Here is a 20,279-nt window from a genome sequence, read left to right as displayed (position 1 = left end):
TACAAAAAACCCCACACTGGAATGGTGCTCTGACGAAATCTAAACGGTTCAAACCAATAGGTTACAAGAGTGTACATATCTACTCAATGGGCCACGTTTCCTTTTTATTTCCCCAATGGCGGTAATAGGGTAACGCATGCCACAACAGTGGCTCTTCCCGAAACACACCTCCGACGAAAGGCTCAGCCACGCTCCACAGAGCCAGAGATGAAAGTTCTGATCTGATAGGTTGCTGTAGGCCAATACTTCACTGCTTTTCATATATAAGGCCCTTTATACTTAACTTTTGATGATTTCTAGGCGAGCTAGACCTGCTGAGCAAACCCAGGGGTGAACGAGACGTATTCCTGCCATAGTGTTTGTGAAAAGCAGAAAAGCAGCTACACAAAAAACTAAATTAAACATTATTATATTTTAAATTTACAACAGGAAATGGCAAAAAATAAAATTGAAGCTTACAACACAAACAAAAAATAATATCCCCCTTTTTCCCCTGAAGACCCTCATAGTCAACAATCTGTACATTATAAGAGTTGTATAGGCCAGCATATTAACTCCGGTAAGTGAATTATGGCTGTAGGAGCTGATCTAAAGTCCTCATTGATGATTCATATACGGCCCTGAAAAAGAAAGACATTTCCATTAAGGCACGTCAGTCCGAAGCGAGGATGATACTGATCACATAAGAACACACAGACTTCCTCCACGTCAGTACAAGCCTACGTTGTATCCGGACCATTGATGATCACTACAGACATGTAAGTATTAAGGAGGCCTGCTAGTGTGACGTCACCAGGTGCGGAGGGACAATCTAGGAGGTTTCTGATTAGTGGATGAAGGAACGGATCTCAAGCTTTATATCCCAAGGACCGTGACGTTCTACTTCTATGCAGCCGCTTGGATCGTGTCACATGCGGAGTATATTCTGCGATAATGATGTAGCTGGATTACCATGTACCTCTAGTGATCTCTTAATGCAATTTGTAGTTACAGTATACTTTTCTGTCTAATGGTGGCCATATACATTAGATAGAAAAAGGCAGATTGTGAAAATGTCAGGCCTAGGGAGGTACGGCAGGGCTCCTACAAAGCTGTATGGCTGCCATATTACACATACAGGCAGTCCTCGACATATGTACGACTGCTAGTTATGAGTATTAGATATTAAAAAATAAAAATACTCTTCACCGCTGACCTCTCAGACTGCCACCACATCTCTGGCCTCCTCACTGTAGATCAAGACTTTCAGCCGCCTCCAGGCCAGAGTCCCCTATGCGTCATACGGTCACATCATCACTGCAACCTTATAATATAACCTTAAGTGCAGAATGTAAGTCCGCAAGGACAGGGTCCTCTCCCCTCTGTACCAGTCTGTCACTGTAAATTAGTTTACTGTAAACGATATCTATAACTCTGTATGTAACCTTCTCATGTACAGCACCATGGAATTAATGGTGCTATATAAATAAATAATAAAAGTGCGTAGTGATCTCCAAGGCCAGGTCTACAGTGAAGAGGCCCGAGATGAGTCGGTGAGATGGAAAGAAGAGGACCGGATGGTAGGCGGCAAGCAGTAGGAGCACTGCAGCTTAAAAGTCTCCTCACGCTGGCAAGGAAAAACGTTACCGCTTGGATTCCAGTCAGACGCCTCTCACCCAAACAAGCCAGATCAGAAACTTTGCACTGACGAGACAGTGTCTGCAAATTGAGATTTTGGCTTTTATCCTAAATCATGTGACAAGGTTCCTTGGAGTCGACATTGACTTTTAGGATTGCTACTTCCTATAGGTGGCATTAGAGTTCTAGCCCTCTTCCTCTCTGAAGGGACAATGTAAAACCCTACAGAAGGCATCTAGTTCATAACCCGGGGATTGCTCAAGAACACAAGGCCTAACTGCACACCACCGAGATCTTATAAGAAGCAGCAGCAATCTTAGAGGCTCTTCCTTCCTTATCCCGCTAATGCTGACAATTTACCTCTCTATATTGTCATCGTCTTCCATTGTGATCTCTCTGTACGTTTTCAGTTTCCGATGAATAATGGAGGCTGTGTTTTTAGCAGCAGCTGACATGGTTTTACCTATTTGATGACATTTTGTACGTTAAACTATGCACAAAAAAGAAAGAAGCAGAAAATCTTTACAATCCTAAAGATCTTTGCGTAAAGGTCCGTTGTTGACTTGTTTCATTACAGAACATAACACTCTAAAATGCACACTCCATATTCTAATGGAGCATGGACAGGCTAATATTTATGTCTAAATAAGTTCAACTGTTTGGGCGAATTCATTTCTTACCATATCTTTACAATGGTTATTTAAAATGGAGTCAGTCAGCACAAAATGTCTGTTCAAAGCAAGCTCATGTGCTCGGTGAGCCCTTGGTGTGGCCAAACATTCCCGTGCACCTTCCAACCTACTTGTTTTGAATCTATCCCCACTCCCTTGTTAGATTTATACATCTGGAGAAAAGCAAAGATGGATGGGAAACAGGTAAGGGGGAATATGACCTTAGCTAGGTCATCAATGTTTGATCGGCTGGGTTCCGACACCTGGCACCCCCACCGATCAGCTGCTACTGGTGTCTTCGGATAGTGGCCGCCACAAGGTACTACACATCTGCTTCCTAAACAAATCAATAGGAGGCGGACTTGCAGTACCCTGCGGCAGCCACTAGAAGAAGATGGCCAGCTCTGCAAATGAGTACTTCTGGCCGGCAGCCGACGACACAGATAACAGCTAATCGGTGGGGGTGTCTGACCCCAGCCGATAAGACATTGATGAGGCAGATAAATAGTAGCAGACAACCTCTTTAAAGTCTAGCAAACTGCAGCCACCACTAAAGGTGTAGAGTGAGTAGGTGACTTCTTCATGCGGTTTATACAGAGCACGTGGGCTCCCTCTAGTGGTGGCTGAAGGCAGACAGAATTTTATCATTTAACATTAAGACCATGAGGGGATCTAGAGATTTGCTTAAAAAAATTAAATGTAGCAACTAATAAGATGAATTAAAGCACCACTCCAGTGTATTTTTTCCAGGGCTGGTATGATGCTTTAAATCTATGTCCGTTGCCCCGTCTTAGGGTATGTGCACACGTTGCAGATTTTGTTGCCGATCCACAGCTGTTTTCCATGCGTTGTACAATACCATGTAAACGTACGGAAAATAAAAACCACAGTGCACATGCTGTGGAAAAGCGGCAGTTTATTTTCCGCAGCATGTCAATTCTTTGTGCAGATTCCGCAGCTGTTTACACCTGCTCCACAATAGGAATCCGTAGGTGTAAAACCGCAGGTGGAATTTGCAGAAAAAACGCGCTAAATCCGCAGTGCGGTTTACCTGCGGATTTTCCAAAAACAGATCCGCAACGTGTGCACATAGCCTTATACTCACCCTCTGTTTCCTCACCACTTTTTGGAGCCGCTCCGGTCCCATGGCTTCATCTTGTGAGTGCAGCTTCTGACTGTCAGGAAGTCAAAAGCTACATCACAAGCTCTCAATTGAAGTCTATGAGAGTCGGAAGGAGGCGTCCATTGACTTGTATTGAGTTGTGACCTCCGGCGCCCTCCATGAAACACTGGAACTGCTGGCTGGTTGCAAAATGGGGGAAAGCAACAAGAGCGGGGGCAGGGAACTTAGAGAAAAAGCACCACCACTGCTGTAAAATAAAATAAAAAACAAAAATGCTGGAGTGGTGCATTAATAAAATAATCAGAGTTCAATTTTGCCCCTAAACATGACAAGGTGAGACGGACTTTTCCTTTATACATTAATTAGTACATTACTTATTAATATGCAATGCTGTTCAAGATATACGGACAATGGTGGAAAATGTACCTTTGGGGCTGACCATAATGATATGTAAGGATGCAGTCAGACTCAGGATTCCTTCAATCTCTCCCACTGCGATGCACTCCGCCAATTCCCCTACAAATGAACTGGAAACGATGCAAAATGGAACCTATAAATTAATGTACCTGACGACTTCCAATGCAAAAAGCTTAAATAAAGCACAAGTGCCATTCTTCTTCATTCTCTAAAAAGTTTTGTTTTTCAGGGCTGCCACTGCAAACATGAAAAATCACTTAGTCCCTACATTTTTACACTTTAGGAACCAAAAAGTGATTTTTAACTCCGTCCTGATGTGATAGACATGTACATCACATATTGTGGTGGAATACCATGGGGCAAGCTCAGAATTAAAGCCAGAATCATTCACTGTGTATAGCGCAGACACCTATCTGCAGCTGTCAGACTGCAGCGGCAGCTTAACCCTTTGCATGTTTGTGGTCAGGTTCTAGGAGCTTTTTAGGATTTAGAAACATCCTGCTTTGTTCCATGGCAGTACACATCTGACAATGGGTTGCAAGATACATGAACACGGTTTTACAATCAACAAACAAAAACAAACCGATTCTATCTAGTCCTGACATCCCCTTGAAGTCTGGAGCCTGCTCTGTAGACAGATTTTACCATAACATTTCAGGTACCTGCAGCCACCAATAGAGGGCGCTCACTGCATACTGTGCAATTATAGTTAACCATAAGGCTATGTGCACACGTCAAGTATTTGATTGCAGAAAGATCTGCAACGTTTTTGCATCTCTAAAAATTGACAGCAAAAACGCAAAGGATAATAGGCGCATTTTGCACAGCAATGAATACTTTTTGGAGCCAAATAAAGATATTTGAAAAAAGAAAAGTTTTGTGATTTAATTTATTTGTTTAATCCCTTCTATTTCATGCTTATTTGCCCCTGTCCAAGGCGAAAAATACCAGCTCTCAGCTGCCCCAGAAATATGTAAAGCGCCAATTCTGGCACTTAGCACAGGCTCTTCCTGATGCCCCGATGTGGTCGCACCAGGGCAATTGAATTAGGGGTAGGTGTCAACATTACTAAACCTGTAAGTAAAAAGTTAAATAAACACACACTGAGAAAATAACACTTTATTTAAAATAAAACAGACACATTCTTTAATAATTTAAATTAACCCAATATACTCACCCCATGTCCGATGGTAATCCAAGGGTTAAAGTTATGTCCCACATTGTGACCAGCCTATGTAGGAGAGTCCTTATAGAGGCTGTAGCCAAACAGCAACTGGCAAAACTCAGCAATCACCGCTATACCTGGTGCCGGTCGCACGCATGGGGTTATTCAAGTTCATATCGGCAGGCTCCCACGCTGACATTTATTAAAAAAATGGTGTGCGCTCCTGCGTAATTTTCATAACCAGAAGGAAAGCCGACGGCTGAGGTTAATCTTCTGGGAAGGGGCCAATAGCCAAAGGCTCCCAGGTGATTAATATGAGCTCTCAACTGTTTGCTTAACCTTTACTGACTAGTTCACAGGGGGACACCAGAAAAAAAAAATTTACGTGGGGTCCTCCCCTATAAATTCTAACCAGCAAAGGCTAGACAAACAGCCGCGGGCTGATATTAGTAGCCTAAAAAAGGGTCAGCTCTAAGCAGCTCCAGAAGTGGCGCATCTCTAAGATGTGCCAAATCTGGCACTTCGCTTCGCTCTAGCCTTGATGCGGTGGCAAGTGAAGTTATAAGACGCTCCCATTACTAACCCAATATTCATATTCAAATTGTAAATAAAAATGAAGCTGCGGTGAGAAAATTCACCGGAGTTCATCAGCCGATGAACCATGATTAACTCACTGATGATGCTGCTGTGTGAAACCTTTATCATGCAGCGGTGGTGCCGCATGTGAGAACACTGGGGCTCATCAGCTTATGAGCACAGGTGAACTTTCACAACGCAGCTCAGCGCTACACATTGCAGCAGAGATTAAAGGGAACCTGTCACTCCAAAATCGAGGGTGAGCTATGCCCACCAGCATCAGGGGCTTATCTACAGCATTATGTAATGCTGTAAATAAGCCCCCGATGTATCCTAAAAGATGAGAAAAAGAGGTTACATTATACTCACCCAGGGGCGGTCCCTGTCCGGTCTGGTCCAGGGCCTCCTACCTTCATCAGATGACGTCCTCTTCTTGTCTTCACGCTGCGGCCCTGGCGCAGGCGTACTTCATCTGCCTTGTTGAGGTTAAAGTACTGCAGTGCGCAGACGCTGGGCCTCTCTGAGCTTTCCCGGCGCCTGCGCACTGCAGTACTTTGCTCTGCCCTCAATCGGGCAGACAAAGTACACCTGCGCTGGAGCCGCAGCGTGAAGACCAGAAGAGGACGTCATCAGATGAAGATGGGAGGCGCCGGAGCGGACCGCGACGCCCATCGGATCGGACCACCCGCCCAGGTGAGTATAACCTTTCTGACCTCAGACGGGATAGTACGTCCGAGGTCAGATACTGCGCTTTGATGCAGGGCTCAGGCGGTGATCCCGCATCAAAGCCGGGACATGTCAGCTGTTTTGAACAGCTGACATGTGCCCGCAATAGCGGCGGGTGAAATTGCGATTCACTCGCCGCTATTAGCTAGTTAAATGCCACTGTCAAACGCTGACAGCGGATTTAACTGGCGCTTCCGGACGGAAATAAGCGCATCGCTGACCCCCGTCACATGATCGGGGGTCAGCAATGCGTCAGAATGGTAACCATAGAGGTCCTTGAGACCTCTATGGTTACTGATGCCGGCAAGCTGTGAGCGCCACCCTGTGTTCGGCGCTCATAGCAAGCCTGCATTTCTGCTGATGATCGCTGCTATGTAGCAGAGCCGATCGAGTGGTGCCAGCTTCTAGCCTCCCATGGAGGCTATTGAAGCATGGCAAAAGTTAAAAAAAAAAAAAAAAAAAGTTAAAAAAATTTGAAACAAATAAAAAAAAATATAAAAGTTTAAATCACCACCCTTTCCCTCCATTCAAAAGAAATCAATAAAAAAAAAATCAAACCTACACATATTTGGTATAGCCGCATTCAGAATCGCCCGATCTATCAATAAAAAAAAGGATTAACCTGATCGCTAAACGGCGTAGTGAGAAAAAAATTTGAAACGCCAGAATTACATTTTTTTTTGTCGCCGCGACATTGTATTAAAATGCAGTAATGGGCGATCAAAAGAACGTATCTGCACCAAAATGCAATCATTAAAAACGCCAGCTCGGCACGCAAAAAATAAGCCCTCACTCGACCCCAGATCATGAAAAATGAAGACGCTACAAGTATCGGAAAATTGCGCAATTGTTTTTTTTTTTAAGTAAAGTTTGGAATTTTTTTTTTTCTCACCACTTAGATAAAAGAGAACCTAGACATGTTTGGTGTCTATGAACTCGTACTGACCTGGAGAATCATAATGTCAGGTCAGTTTTAGCATTTAGTGAAGCTAGTAAAAAAGCCAAACAAAACATAAGTGTGGGATTGCACTTTTTTTGAAATTTCACTGCACTTGGAATTTTTTCCCCGTTTTCTAGTACATGGCATGCTAAAACCAATGATGTCGTTCAAAAGTACAACTTGTTTCGCAAAAAATAAGCCCTCACATGGCCATATTGACGGAAAAATAAAAAAGTTATGGCTCTGGAAAGACGGGGAGCAAAAAACGAACACGGAAAAACGGAAAATCCCAAGGTCATGAAGGGGATAATATAACCTCTTTTTCTCATCTTTTTGGTTACATCGGGGGCTTATCTACAGCATTACAGAATGCTGTAGATCGGCCCCTGATGCTGGTGGGCTTAGCTCACCGTCGATTTTGGGGGTGACAGGTTCCCTTTAAACGATCCTGTCAGTGTGTAGCCGGCTGCCAGGTAGAGCAGTTGCATTAGTTGATGTGACTGCTCTACAAGTGATCCGAATCATTGTGGGACAGTATGGAGTACAGCGGATAGATAAGGGATATGGTGGTTTATTATTTTTTACTCTTTTACAGGTGGCATGGCCATCAGGGATTAGGCGTTGAGGTGAGTATAACTTTTTTTATTTTTATTTAACCTTTTTTTCCCCCTTTACTTTGAGCACAGGCGTTGGTTGATGACTACGCCCATCAGCGGCGCCTGTTCTTGCTGTTATCAGCGAGAGCAGGCATAGGCTGATGGGAGTAGTAGCCTCATCAGCTGACGCCTATGACCCCTGGGGTAAGCCTATTTACCGCTGGTCAGTCACAGCTGCGGGCTCACGTTGAAATCCGACAGCGTGACCCCACAGTTCTCTGATCGACAGTAATGATCTTACCGCTGATCAGAGCCGCTGGTGTTTCGAGCGCTGTCACACAGATGACAGCAGGGGAAATATCCGATATAGGAGCAAAATACGCGTATAGGAGCAAAGACGCAGCAAATCTGCAAACATTTTTATACCTGCTTTTTTGACTGACTCAATTGAAGTCAATGGGTGAAAAACACGGCAAAATGCACAAAGAATTGACATGATGTAGATGTAAAAACACAACAGATCCTGACAGGAAAAATACTCATCATGGGCACCGCACTTCAGGACTCTGACCTTGCTGGCATAAGGACTCCCTAGCGTTTTTCAGCCAATTCCGAGTGGGAAAAACCGCACCATGTGCACACAGCCTTCTCTCCCCTTAGTGGCAGCTACAAGTAGTCTTTTCCTGTAAACACGTCTGTCAATCAGGCCATTAGTGTAGCCACTTTCTTCTATTTTAAACATAATAGTGTTGATTTTTAATTTGGTAACCAAGAAATACAATTTGACACCTACACTTTTAATGCTTAGGAGTCATGTGAGGCCAAATTATTTTCTGCATTTTGCATGATGGAGCCATGTTTGTATTAGTACTGCACATAGTCGGAAGTGTCCCAGCACCTTCGTGCTCGGTTATATTTGTGTGATAACCAACCAGAGGCAGCTGGACCACCTGGGAACATGACATGACCAGTAAGACCACAATGTTCCAGTTTGAGCTTTAGGAATCAGCTGTTGACCAGATACAAAAGTTTTGAGGACTGAAAGTTTTAGGAACAGCCAAGGAATGGATACCCCATGTACATGTGAACCTTACCTCAGGACACTGGATGTCTTTATAACAATGGACATCAAACACCGAGACAGCGGAGGGAGATCAGAAACAGACGCCGGGGTCTGAATTTCACTTGGGTCTGGAACCTAAAAAGAGCGATACTAAATATCTGACAATTGTGAAACCCTTAAAGTCCTAATTCTAAAGGTGTATGAAATCTTAAACAAACACTGGAGAATTACATATAAAAGAGAAATCGGCTTCTGGTTGGGGCAAGTTCTGTCTGTGCACGTCCATCAACCAGCGGCCCTGAGCATACTGGCTCCATAGGTCAGAGAGCAGGTGAGGGGCCACAGGAAAAATTATACTCATCCATTGAGATTTTCACAACATAACGAGCAACAATGACTGGGGGGAAAAAAGCTTCACGAGATTTCAAGAGAATAAGACAAATATTGTCGTATAGGAATATTCAGATCTGTGTATTTCACGGCCGAGATGGGATTAACGACTTGAAAGTCCCGGCCACCAGAGGCTGGGCTACAAGAACTGCCGAGCACAGCTATTCCTTCTACATAAATGAGAGGAACATTAACTTCTATGGGAGTTACCGTACATAAGAGTAGCACAGCTGCACTTTGCTTCTAGGCCCTTCCATCAGAAGTGGGGTTACGAAAAAGATCGTAAGTCACATCTTGACCATGAAAGACAAAAAATGCAGATAACCCTCCAAGTAACATCTTAGCTTTGCATTTCTCTTCCTATCCTTACACCTAGAAGCTCGGCTCTTTCCTCTTGTTCCTCTCTCTCTGTGTAGGAAAATCAAATTGAGAACAATCCCCTTTTCCTTATTCTCCAGACTCTCTCCTATTCCATAGTTTTTGCCGGTTTTGGCTTTCTTCTTAGACATTGCTTTGTGGTTTTCGGGTATACTCTATTGGTACTTCATGTGTTCACCAACTTACAATTCATACTTCTATACAAAAAGGCCCAACAGATGCCAAAAACACACTGGTTGCAAAGGACATTAAAGGGGGTATTCCCATCTCCAAGATCCTATCCCAATATATAATAATAAGAAGAATATTAGCACATACCTCCATTTATTGACGTAGTATAGTTGTTCTTATTCGCTATGTTGCTTGCTTACCCCATGTGCAGGGCACTGCAGTAGCTTATGTATCCATGGCTACGACCACTAACATGTAGCTAACTATCACTATGAGTGGTCATAACCATGGATACATAAGCTACTGCAATGCCCTGCACATGGGGTAAGTGACAGAGAATAAGAAGAACTATATTATATTTCTAATTGCAAGTATTTGCTAATATTACATCTACTACATATTTGGATAGGATCTTGGAGATTGGAATACCCCTTTAGGGAGAAGTTTGGCATCGTATACGTGTAACATGTTTACATAGCGATATGTGAACAGAAATTTCAGTGCTTTAGTTATGGTTACTTCATACAATAACCCTTCAACTGCCATCCAGACCTCCAAAAAAGTCCCATCATCAAAGACTACAATGTGACTTTTTTCAGAGGGGCTTTATTACTCCACATCATATATCCCACCGGTTGAAAACGACAACTTATAAACGGTACAGAACACAACACCTCCGAGAATAGACCGATTAACCCTCATGGTGGAATATCCAGCAATACGTACTTTCCGCAGTGAATGGCTGATCTCCACAACAGAAGCAGCGATGATGGTGGAGAGCATTCCTCGGTGCACCTCCGGGGACGCTGCACGCCAGCACTGAACCGTCTGGATGAACTGGCCAAGAGGGACCTGCATGGACTGAAGGAGCTACAGGGGAAAGCAAGGAGAAGGACAACACTTTTGTCAAAAGAACAAAACCATTATATTTCTATGTTTTGACGAAACTGACAAAGAAAAACACCGCAATTACAGAACAAAGACTTTACTTGGATTTCCATGGAACTTACAGAAATCTCCGAGCCGTGCCAAAGCAGTATAAATGCTCAGTAAAGCGTTCACCAAGTACCTATGACAATTGCATTCTGATGGGATCTTCCTTTTAACCCCTTCCAAAGATACAAAGTACTAGTAAGTCCTATGTCGGATGCTGGTACTGAAGAATGGAGCGAGCTCAGAAGCGGAGCCTTCACTATACACGGTGGGTGTCACTGCTGTCTAACCACTTTAACATTCATTTTAATTCTTACTTTGCAAATCAATACTTTTTCACCCCTGGACAAAGCATTTAATTGCGAAACGTGTGTCAGGTGTGGTGGGTTCCTGGCTTCCTATACCTTTATATATTGGTCTATTATATATTGATGTAGAGCTTTTGAGTATTATACTTATACCATTTAGTATCATACTGCTATTATGTACAAAATAGTGTCCAATTAAGTTTATATGTGCTATATCTTAGTTCTATTTCACCTCGATAAGTAAAAATGTATCAGGTGTTAAACATGAATTAAGCCTATTCGTATAGGGGCTTCTTATCATTTAGCTCATTATATGCTATGATCTTTTCTACATATGACACTTTGTTCTTTATGTGGTATGAATTAAGAAGTTGATTACTATAAGGGATTCTTATTATGTAACTCATATGTCATGATATTCTCTACAAATATGACACCATGTCTTCATTGTATGTTATGAATCTCTTGTAATTTAACGGACTTTAAAGGGAACCTGTCACCCCCAAAATCGAAGGTGAGCTAAGCCCACCAGCATCAGGGGCTTATCTACAGCATTCTGTAATGCAGTATATAAGCCCCGATGTATCCTGAAAGATGAGAAAGAGAGGTTAGATTATACTCACCCAGGTGCGGTCCCGGTCCGATGGGCGTCGCGGTCCGGGCCCTCCCATCTTCTTACGATGACGTCCTCTTCTTGTATTCACGCTGCGGCTCCGGCGCACTTTGTCTGCCCTGTTGAGGGCAGCGTAAAGTACTGCAGTGCGCAGGCGCTGGGCCTCTCTGACCTTTCCCGGCGCCTGCGCACTGCAGTACTTTGCTCTGCCCTCAACAGGGAAGACAAAGTACGCCTGCGACGCAGCATGAAGACAAGAGGACGTCATCGTAAGAAGATGGGAGGCCCCGGACCGGACACCCATGGGACCGGACCACCCCCCAGGTGAGTATAATCTAACCTCTTTTTCTCATCTTTCAGGATTCAACGGGGGCTTATCTACAGCATTACAGAATGCTGTAGATAAGCCCCTGATGCTGGTGGGCTTAGCTCACCTTCGATTTTAGGGGTGACAGGTTCCCTTTAACCCCTTCACCCCAAAGCCTGTTTTCACCTAAGTGACAGGGCCAATTTTTACAATTCTGACCACTGTCACTTTATGAGGTTATAACTCTGAAACGCTTCAACGGATCCTGGTGATTCTGACACTGTTTTCTCGTGACATATTGTACTTCATGATAGTGGTAAAACTTCTTCGATATGACTTGCATTTATTTGTGAAAAAAAACAAAAATTTGTCGGAAATTATGAAAATTTAGCAATTTTCAAACTCTTAGTTTTTATGCCCTTAAATTAGAGAGTTATGGGGGCGTGACCGGATGTGGAGCTGAGCGGACGTGCGAGGCTCGAGCTCCCTAACCACCAGCTATCATAAGCGGCCCAAAGCACAGTGAGGTGACCGGAGGAGGTCAGATCTGAAGATAAGATAAGCCAGGCGGTGGTGCACTCCAGGAATGAAGCGAGGGAGAAGGAGGGGGCAGGCGCCCAGCAGGGTCCAGGTCTTTGAAGCGATGGGTAGTTGGATCCAAGATGGCGACCGCAACTCTCACCACGCGGCCGCCGGCAGCAGCAGGAGTGATGGCAGTGTGAAGCAAAGGTCAGAGCTGCACAGTGAATCACTCCACCAGCCCCAAACTCCCAGCAAAACTGAAAGATCCCTGAGCACACAGAGCTATTCACCAACGCTGCAGGCCCTGCTTTTCCCCCCTGCTAGGAATGCTGAAGGTTCAGAGCCTGAAGATTTACAGCCACTAAACACAGCCCTGACCGTCTCCTCAGACTCTCCTATTACAGACTCCAATTCTGCCCCTGTCACTGTAGCCACACTCAAATCCCTGCTGGGAGACCTGAAGCAAGCCATTCATACTGATATCACAACGGCTTTCACTGAGCTACATAAAGAAATAACGCAGATTGGCGACAGAACCTCACACATAGAGGGGAAACTGGAGGAATATACTACGGCGCACAACCAACTAGTAGACGCGCATAATGAAGCGGACGAAGAAATCATGGCCCTAAAACTGAAGCTTGCAGACCTAGAAGACCGATCCAGGCGCAATAACCTACGTTTCAGAGGAATCCCTGAGAGTGTGTCAGCGGATACACTAAAGGAGTTTCTAATGGACTTCTTCACAATTCTGGTGCCGTCAGCAGAACAGAGGGACCTGCTGATTGACAGGGCACATCGGATCCCCAAACCAAAGTCTGCTCCCAGCTCCGCACCGCGAGACGTGATAGCCAGGCTGCACTTCTACCATTTCAAGGAGGCAGTGACCAAGTCAGCGTCAGCAAAGCAAGAACTTCCAGAAAGATTCCGGAACATTCTGGTGTTCACCGACTTGTCTGCGACAACCCTGAACAGGAGGCGAGAATTCTCATCCGCAACCAAGATTCTACGGGACAACAGTATTGTCTACAAGTGGGGATATCCAGTAAAGCTCATCGTGACGAAAAACGGAACTTCACACGTCCTTGCGTCTCCCAGAGAGGCCATGACCCTGCTCCAGGAATGGTCCCTGACATCAGTGGATGAAGATACCAGCTCCCCACTAAAGAAAAGACCCCCGACACTGAACAAAGAATGGACCTGATTCTCACGCAAGTACTCTGTTACCATATGTATCCCCTGTGTGCCTATGCCAGGACACCACACTGTTATTTTTTTGCCTGGCTGGCAGGTTGAAGGGGCATGAGAATATTGCTTTAGTTTTTTCTATTCTCTCCCCCCCTTTAATACTGGATAGGAACGACTATCCAGTTGGTTCACATAGAACCGGACTCTGAGTTGTACAAGTTGTACTTGTTCTGGTTGTTGTTAATTACTTTAACCCCTTTGTTTCCCTTATTATTATCCTGTATCTGGTGACTGATTGAATTTTTTTTTCTTTTTTGTAACTGATGGTATTTCAAATATCTAGCATTAATGTGAAAGGCCTAAACAGCCCTTTCAAGAGATCGTTATTATGGAAGGAAGCCCAGGCACTCAAAGCGGACATACTATGTGTCCAAGAAACTCATTTAAATCGTGATGATACCCATAGACTACAACATAAAAATTACCCCCATATCTATGTGTCATATGCGGCGAAAAAGAAGAGAGGGGTAGCGATTGCAATAAAAGACACTGTAGCGTTCCAGCTTGTTGATAGCGTTCTGGATGATGAAGGCAGATATGTAATATTGATATGTAGCATCAATAACAAGGTGTATACAATTGCATCTATATATGCACCCAATACAGGTCAAATCACTTTTATTAAAGACCTCATAACTAAATTATCCAAAATAAAACAAGGATCCCTGCTAATCTGTGGAGATTTTAACCTCGTCCCGATCCCCAACATAGACAAATCTTGGTGCTCAAAGAAAAAGTCCCAATCCCATGCGCTGTCCCAGTGTCTTATATCAGAAGAATTGTATGACACGTGGAGGGTCCTTCATGCTTCTGAAAGGGATTATACATATTACTCCCACCCACATAAAGTATATTCAAGAATAGATCTAATAGTAGTGGATAAATGGCTCCTACAAAATATACAATCAGCAAAAATTGGGAACATAACCTGGTCGGACCACGCTCCTGTAACATGCCAAATTAAAGAGACGTACAATAATTTAACTTATTCTCCGTGGAGAATTAATAACTTCTTAATAGCCTCAGATAATATTAAATCCCAACTTAACGACCTTCTCCAGGAATTTTTTGATATCAATAGTACCCCTGACATATCCCCGACCACAGTGTGGTGCGCCCACAAGGCCTATATAAGAGGGCGGCTAATACAGATAGCAGCGCAACACAAAAAATTGAGAATGCGACAAATAGAAGAGCTCAATAAAAATATAGCAACAATGGAAAACATCCATAAACATAGCCCATCACCCACGGTATATAGGAAACTACAAAAGGCAAGATACGAACTATATCAGCTATTCCAATATAAATATGAGCATAATTTGAGGAGGAATAAAGCTAAATATTATTGGCAGGGGAATAAGGCGAGTAAAATACTTGCCAATAAGATTAAAGCGAGATTAACAAAGCAAAAAATAGCTCACATACAAGATGATCAAAAGAACAAAATATACAACCCTAAAGAAATTGCGAATACTTTCGCAAGATATTACTCCTCACTCTATAATCTCAAGACCGACAACCTTATCCCACAACCCAACGCTGAGCTAATTAATAATTTCCTGAATAGCATATCTTTACCCCAAATCCCAGAGGATAAATTGATGGCAATAAATCAACCTATAAGCCAAAAAGAAATCCAACAAACCATTCAGGCAACAAAAAATAATAAATCCCCAGGACCGGATGGTATAACTAATGAATACTTGAAGTTATTCAACCAAATATTGTCCCCACATCTATTATTAGTCTTCCAAAATATATTTGAAACAGGCAAAATACGAGAAGAAATGTTACAAGCGACTATAGTCCCTCTTCCCAAGCCAGGAAAAACTCCCGATCATCCAAGTAATTTCAGGCCAATATCCCTACTAAATACTGACCTCAAGCTGTACTCCAAAATCTTAGCAAATAGACTCTCCGATGTAATCCCTTCCCTGGTGCACAGAGACCAGGTTGGATTTATCAAATCTAGACAGACATTGGACGGCACCAGACGAATGATTGACCTCATCCATGTGGCGGGGAGCGACCGGACGCCTTCTCTGCTCCTATCCCTGGACGCGGAGAAGGCGTTCGATCGGGTGCATTGGGGATACCTGTTTGAGGTTCTGGCCAGATTCGGATTTACGGGTAATATTGCTAAAGCAATCACTCTGCTATATTCTCACCCATCAGCATCGGTTTCTGTCTCTGGAATGATGTCGGACAGGTTTACTATTACTAACGGGACGAGACAGGGGTGTCCGCTATCACCCCTTATATTCGCTTTGGTGATTGAGCCTCTAGCGCAGAAAATTAGATCACACTCGATGATATCAGGAATTCAGGTGAATAAAACGGAACACAAAATAGGCTTATTTGCTGACGACATCATTCTAGCGTTAACAAACCCGACAGAATCATTACCGGCAGCAATGCAAGTAATCGATTCATATACTAAAATATCATATTATAAGCTGAACGTGTCTAAATGCCAGGTATTAAACCTGACCCCTCTCACAAAACACCCCAAAAGCTTTGAGAATAAGTACCCTTTTAAGTGGGAAAATGACCACATTGAGTATTTGGGTATTCGGCTGACACTCTCGCAGATAAAATGCTATCACTGAATTATGAGTCTCTAAGGAAGAAAATCCAAACTGACATGTTACGTATGAAGAAACACGAACTATCATGGCTGGGCAGGATTGCATCGGTAAAAATGTTCATTCTCCCACAAATACTGTATTTGTTCCGCAATCTCCCCATCATATTCCCAATGAAAATATTAAAAGAGATTCAAGCAATGATTTTAAAATACATTTGGCAAGAGAGAAAACCCAGAGTCCAAGCGGACACGCTTTACATCCCTATGAGTAAGGGTGGCCTGGGGTGCCCCTCAGTGGTCCGGTACTACAGGGCCGCATTATTCGAACAGTTACGATTCATGTGGAATAATGATGATGATCGGCACTGGATAGCAATTGAAAAACATTTGATGAGAACCTCCAATGTCTCAGCTTTTTACCATGCACATCAAACTAAAGTCCCTAATAGAAACCTAAAAATGTCCCCAACAATAGACGCGGCTCTGGAGCTATGGAGTGTGTTGACTAATAAATTAGGCCTTATACAAACCGCATTCCTCAAAGCTCCTATAGAGACACTGGAGCATTGTATCCCGGACCTCAAACTTAAAAATTGGAATTTACCCAAAACCACCTCAATTGGGAACTTGTATGAGGGGGAGGAATTAATTACTTTTACATCATTGAGAGATAAATACAATGTTCCTCAAAGGGATTTTTACAAATATTTGCAGATCCGGCATTTCCTAACTGAAAGGAAAAAACAGATGCCTGCACCGCCATCTAAACTTTACTCTATGCTGATGAACCCGACATCACAGATTAGAGCGCTGTCCACAAGCTACGACTGTATGTTGGAGAATACTCTGCCCTCTCTAACTACATACCTGCAAAAGTGGGAAAAAGACCTAAACTGCACATTCACACCGGATCAGTGGAGGGCATCCTTCTTAATTATTGGAAGCCAATCTAAATGTACTAACCACATAGAAAACGCCAGGAAATTGTTATATCGGTGGTATTTCACTCCCAGTAGATTGTCCAGGATGTTCTGCAGTTCCCCAGACACGTGCTGGAGGTGTGGAGACCCCTGTGCAGACATGCTACATATATGGTGGAGTTGTGACAGAATTAGACGTCTGTGGGCAGCCATAGATCATCTGATGTTCCAGATTTGTGGTATACCGGTGACTCTTAATGCACAGCAGGCGTTACTCGCTATTGATTTGGACTCGTTTCCCTATGAGTTCCGTACAGTGATTGTACATATTATTGTAGCAACAAGACTCAAAATTGCTAGTTACTGGAAAAACTCCAGGTGCCCCTCACTGCCCGAGGTCGTATCACTGATCAACGAAAATTGCCTATCAGAAAAAATAATCGCTACATCTAATAATAATATAGCTCAATTTCAGAAAAAATGGAACAATTGGTTAGCTTTCCGTTTAAATAACGTTCTTAAATGACTTTGCAGATTTGCATATAGAGAATGTGATTGGATAGTTATTGTAATGTCACCATTTCCCCTATCCTCTTCCCTTCCCTAATCCCCATAACGTTGTGTTAATTATTAAGAATTTAATGTCAATAAGATGTAATGCTTGACACAATTTGTAAATAAAAATTTATGTTTAAAAAAAAAAAAAAAAAAATTAGATAGTTATATCACATAATATAGTTAATAAACAACATTTCCCACATGTCTGCTTTACATCAGCACAATTTTGGAAACATAATTTTTTTTTGTTAGGACGTTATAAGGGTTAAAAGTTGACCAGCGATTTCTCATTTTTGCAACAAAATTTGCAAAACCATTTTTTTACGGACCACCTCACACTTGAAGTGACTTTGAGGGGTCTATATCAGAGGTCCCCAACTCCAGTCCTCAAGGCCCACCAACAGGTCATGTTTTCAGGATTTCCTTTGCATTGCACAGGTGATGCAATTATTACCTGGGCAAGACTAAGGAAATCCTGAAAACATGACCTGTTGGTGGGCCTTGAGGACTGGAGTTGGGGACCTCTGGTCTATATGACAGAAAATGCCCAAAAGTGACACCATTCTAAAAACTGCACCCCTCAAGGTACTCAAAACCACATTCAAAAAGTTTATTAACCCTTTAGGTGCTTCACAGGAATTTTTTGAATGTTTAAAAAAATTGAACATTTAACTTTTTTTTCACAAAATTTTTACTTCAGGTCCAATTTGTTTCATTTTACCAAGGGTAACAGGAGAAATTGGACCACAAAAGTCGTTGTACAATTTGTCCTGAGTACGCCGATACCCCATATGTGGGGGTAAACCACTGTTTGGGCACATGGCAGAGCTCGGAAGGGAAGGAGCGCTATTTGACTTTTCAATGCAAGATTTGCTGGAATTGAGATCGGAGCCCATGTCACGATTGGAGAGCCCCTGATGTGCCTAAACAGTGGATACCCCCACAGGTGACACCATTTTGGAAAGTAGACCCCCTAAGGAACTAATCTAGATGTGTGGTGAGCACTTTGAACCTCCAAGTGCTTCACAGAAGTTTATAATGTAGAGCCGTAAAAAAAATTTCTTTATTAATTTTCACAAAAAATGATCTTTTTGCCCCAAATTTTTTATTTTCCCAAGGGTAAAAGGATAAATTGGACCCCAAAAGTTGTTGTGCAATTTGTCCTGAGTACGTCGATACTTCATATATGGGGATAAACCACTGTTTGAGCGCATGGCAGAGCTCGGAAGGGAAGGAGTGCCATTTGACTTTTCAATGCAAAATTGGCTGGAATTGAGATGGGACGCCATGTCGCATTTGGAGAGCCCCTGACGTGCCTTAACAGTGGAAACCCCCCACAAGTGACCCCATTTTGGAAAGAAGACCCCCTAAGGAACTTATCTAGATGTGTGGTGAGCACTTTTAACCCCCAATTGTTTCACTAAAGTTTAGAATGTAGCATTGTGAAAATTAAAAAATCATTTTTTCTTTCCACAAAATGATGTTTTAGCCCGCAATTTTTTTTTCCCCAAGGGTAACAGGAGAAATTGGACCACAAAGGTTATTGTCCAATTTGTCCTGAGTACGCTGATACCCCACATGTGGGGGGGAACCACCGTTTGAGTGCATGGCAGAGCTCGGAAGGGAAGGAGCACCGTTTGAAATGCAGACTTAGATGGAATGGACTGCAGGTGTCATGTTGCATTTGCAGAGCCCCTGATGTACCTAAACAGTAGAAACCCACCACAAGTGACCCCATATTGGAAACTAGACCCCCAAAGGAACTTATCTAGATCTGTTGTGAGAGCTTTGAACCAACAAGTGTTTCACTACAGTTTATAACGCAGAGCCGTGAAAATACAAAAAATTTTTTTTTCCACGAAAATGATATTTTATCCCCTATGTTTTTATTTTCCCAAGGGTAACAGGACAAATTGGACCCCAAAAGTTGTTGTCCAACTTGTCCTGAGAACGCTGATACCCCATATGTTGGGGGGAACCACTGTTTGGGTGCACGGCAGAGCTCGGAAGGGAAGGAGCACCGTTTGAAATGCAGACTTAGATGGATTGGTCTGCAGGCGTCATGTTGCATTTGCAGAGCCCCTGATGTACCTAAACAGTAGAAACCCCCCACAAGTGACCCCATATTGGAAACTAGACCCCCAAAGGAACTTATCTAGATGTGTTGTGAGAGCTTTGAACCAACAAGTGTTTCACTACAGTTTATAACGCAGAGCCGTGAAAATAAAAAATATTTTTTTTTCCACGAAAATGATATTTTATCCCCTATGTTTTTATTTTCCCAAGGGTAACAGGACAAATTGGACCCCAAAAGTTGTTGTCCAACTTGTCCTGAGAACGCTGATACCCCATATGTTGGGGGGAACCACTGTTTGGGCACACAGGAGAGCTCGGAAGGGAAGGAGCCCTGTTTTTCTTTTTCAAAGCAGAATTGGCTGGAATTGAGA

The 20,279-nt window shown here is 43.1% G+C and overlaps 1 protein-coding gene across 1 annotated transcript in view; it reads right to left on the bottom strand.

The window, feature by feature from the left end:
* Positions 1 to 393: 393 nt before the first annotated feature.
* NCAPG2 (non-SMC condensin II complex subunit G2) overlaps positions 394 to 20,279 on the bottom strand; it is a 110,643-nt gene continuing 90,757 nt past the window's right edge. The window contains exons 24-28 of the mRNA XM_069729715.1: positions 10,560 to 10,703; positions 8,926 to 9,029; positions 3,838 to 3,938; positions 1,978 to 2,080; positions 394 to 620 (exon numbers count right to left, since the gene is read on the bottom strand). Coding sequence (XP_069585816.1) covers positions 569 to 620; positions 1,978 to 2,080; positions 3,838 to 3,938; positions 8,926 to 9,029; positions 10,560 to 10,703 — 504 coding nt within the window. The 3' untranslated portion in view covers positions 394 to 568. The remainder of the gene's footprint in view (positions 621 to 1,977; positions 2,081 to 3,837; positions 3,939 to 8,925; positions 9,030 to 10,559; positions 10,704 to 20,279) is intronic.

Source organism: Ranitomeya imitator, chromosome 6, assembly GCF_032444005.1.
Source record: "Ranitomeya imitator isolate aRanImi1 chromosome 6, aRanImi1.pri, whole genome shotgun sequence".
NCBI classification, from domain to species: domain Eukaryota; kingdom Metazoa; phylum Chordata; class Amphibia; order Anura; family Dendrobatidae; genus Ranitomeya; species Ranitomeya imitator.
Note: the sequence above shows the minus strand (reverse complement) of the source record. Positions and strands in the feature narration are given on the sequence as shown.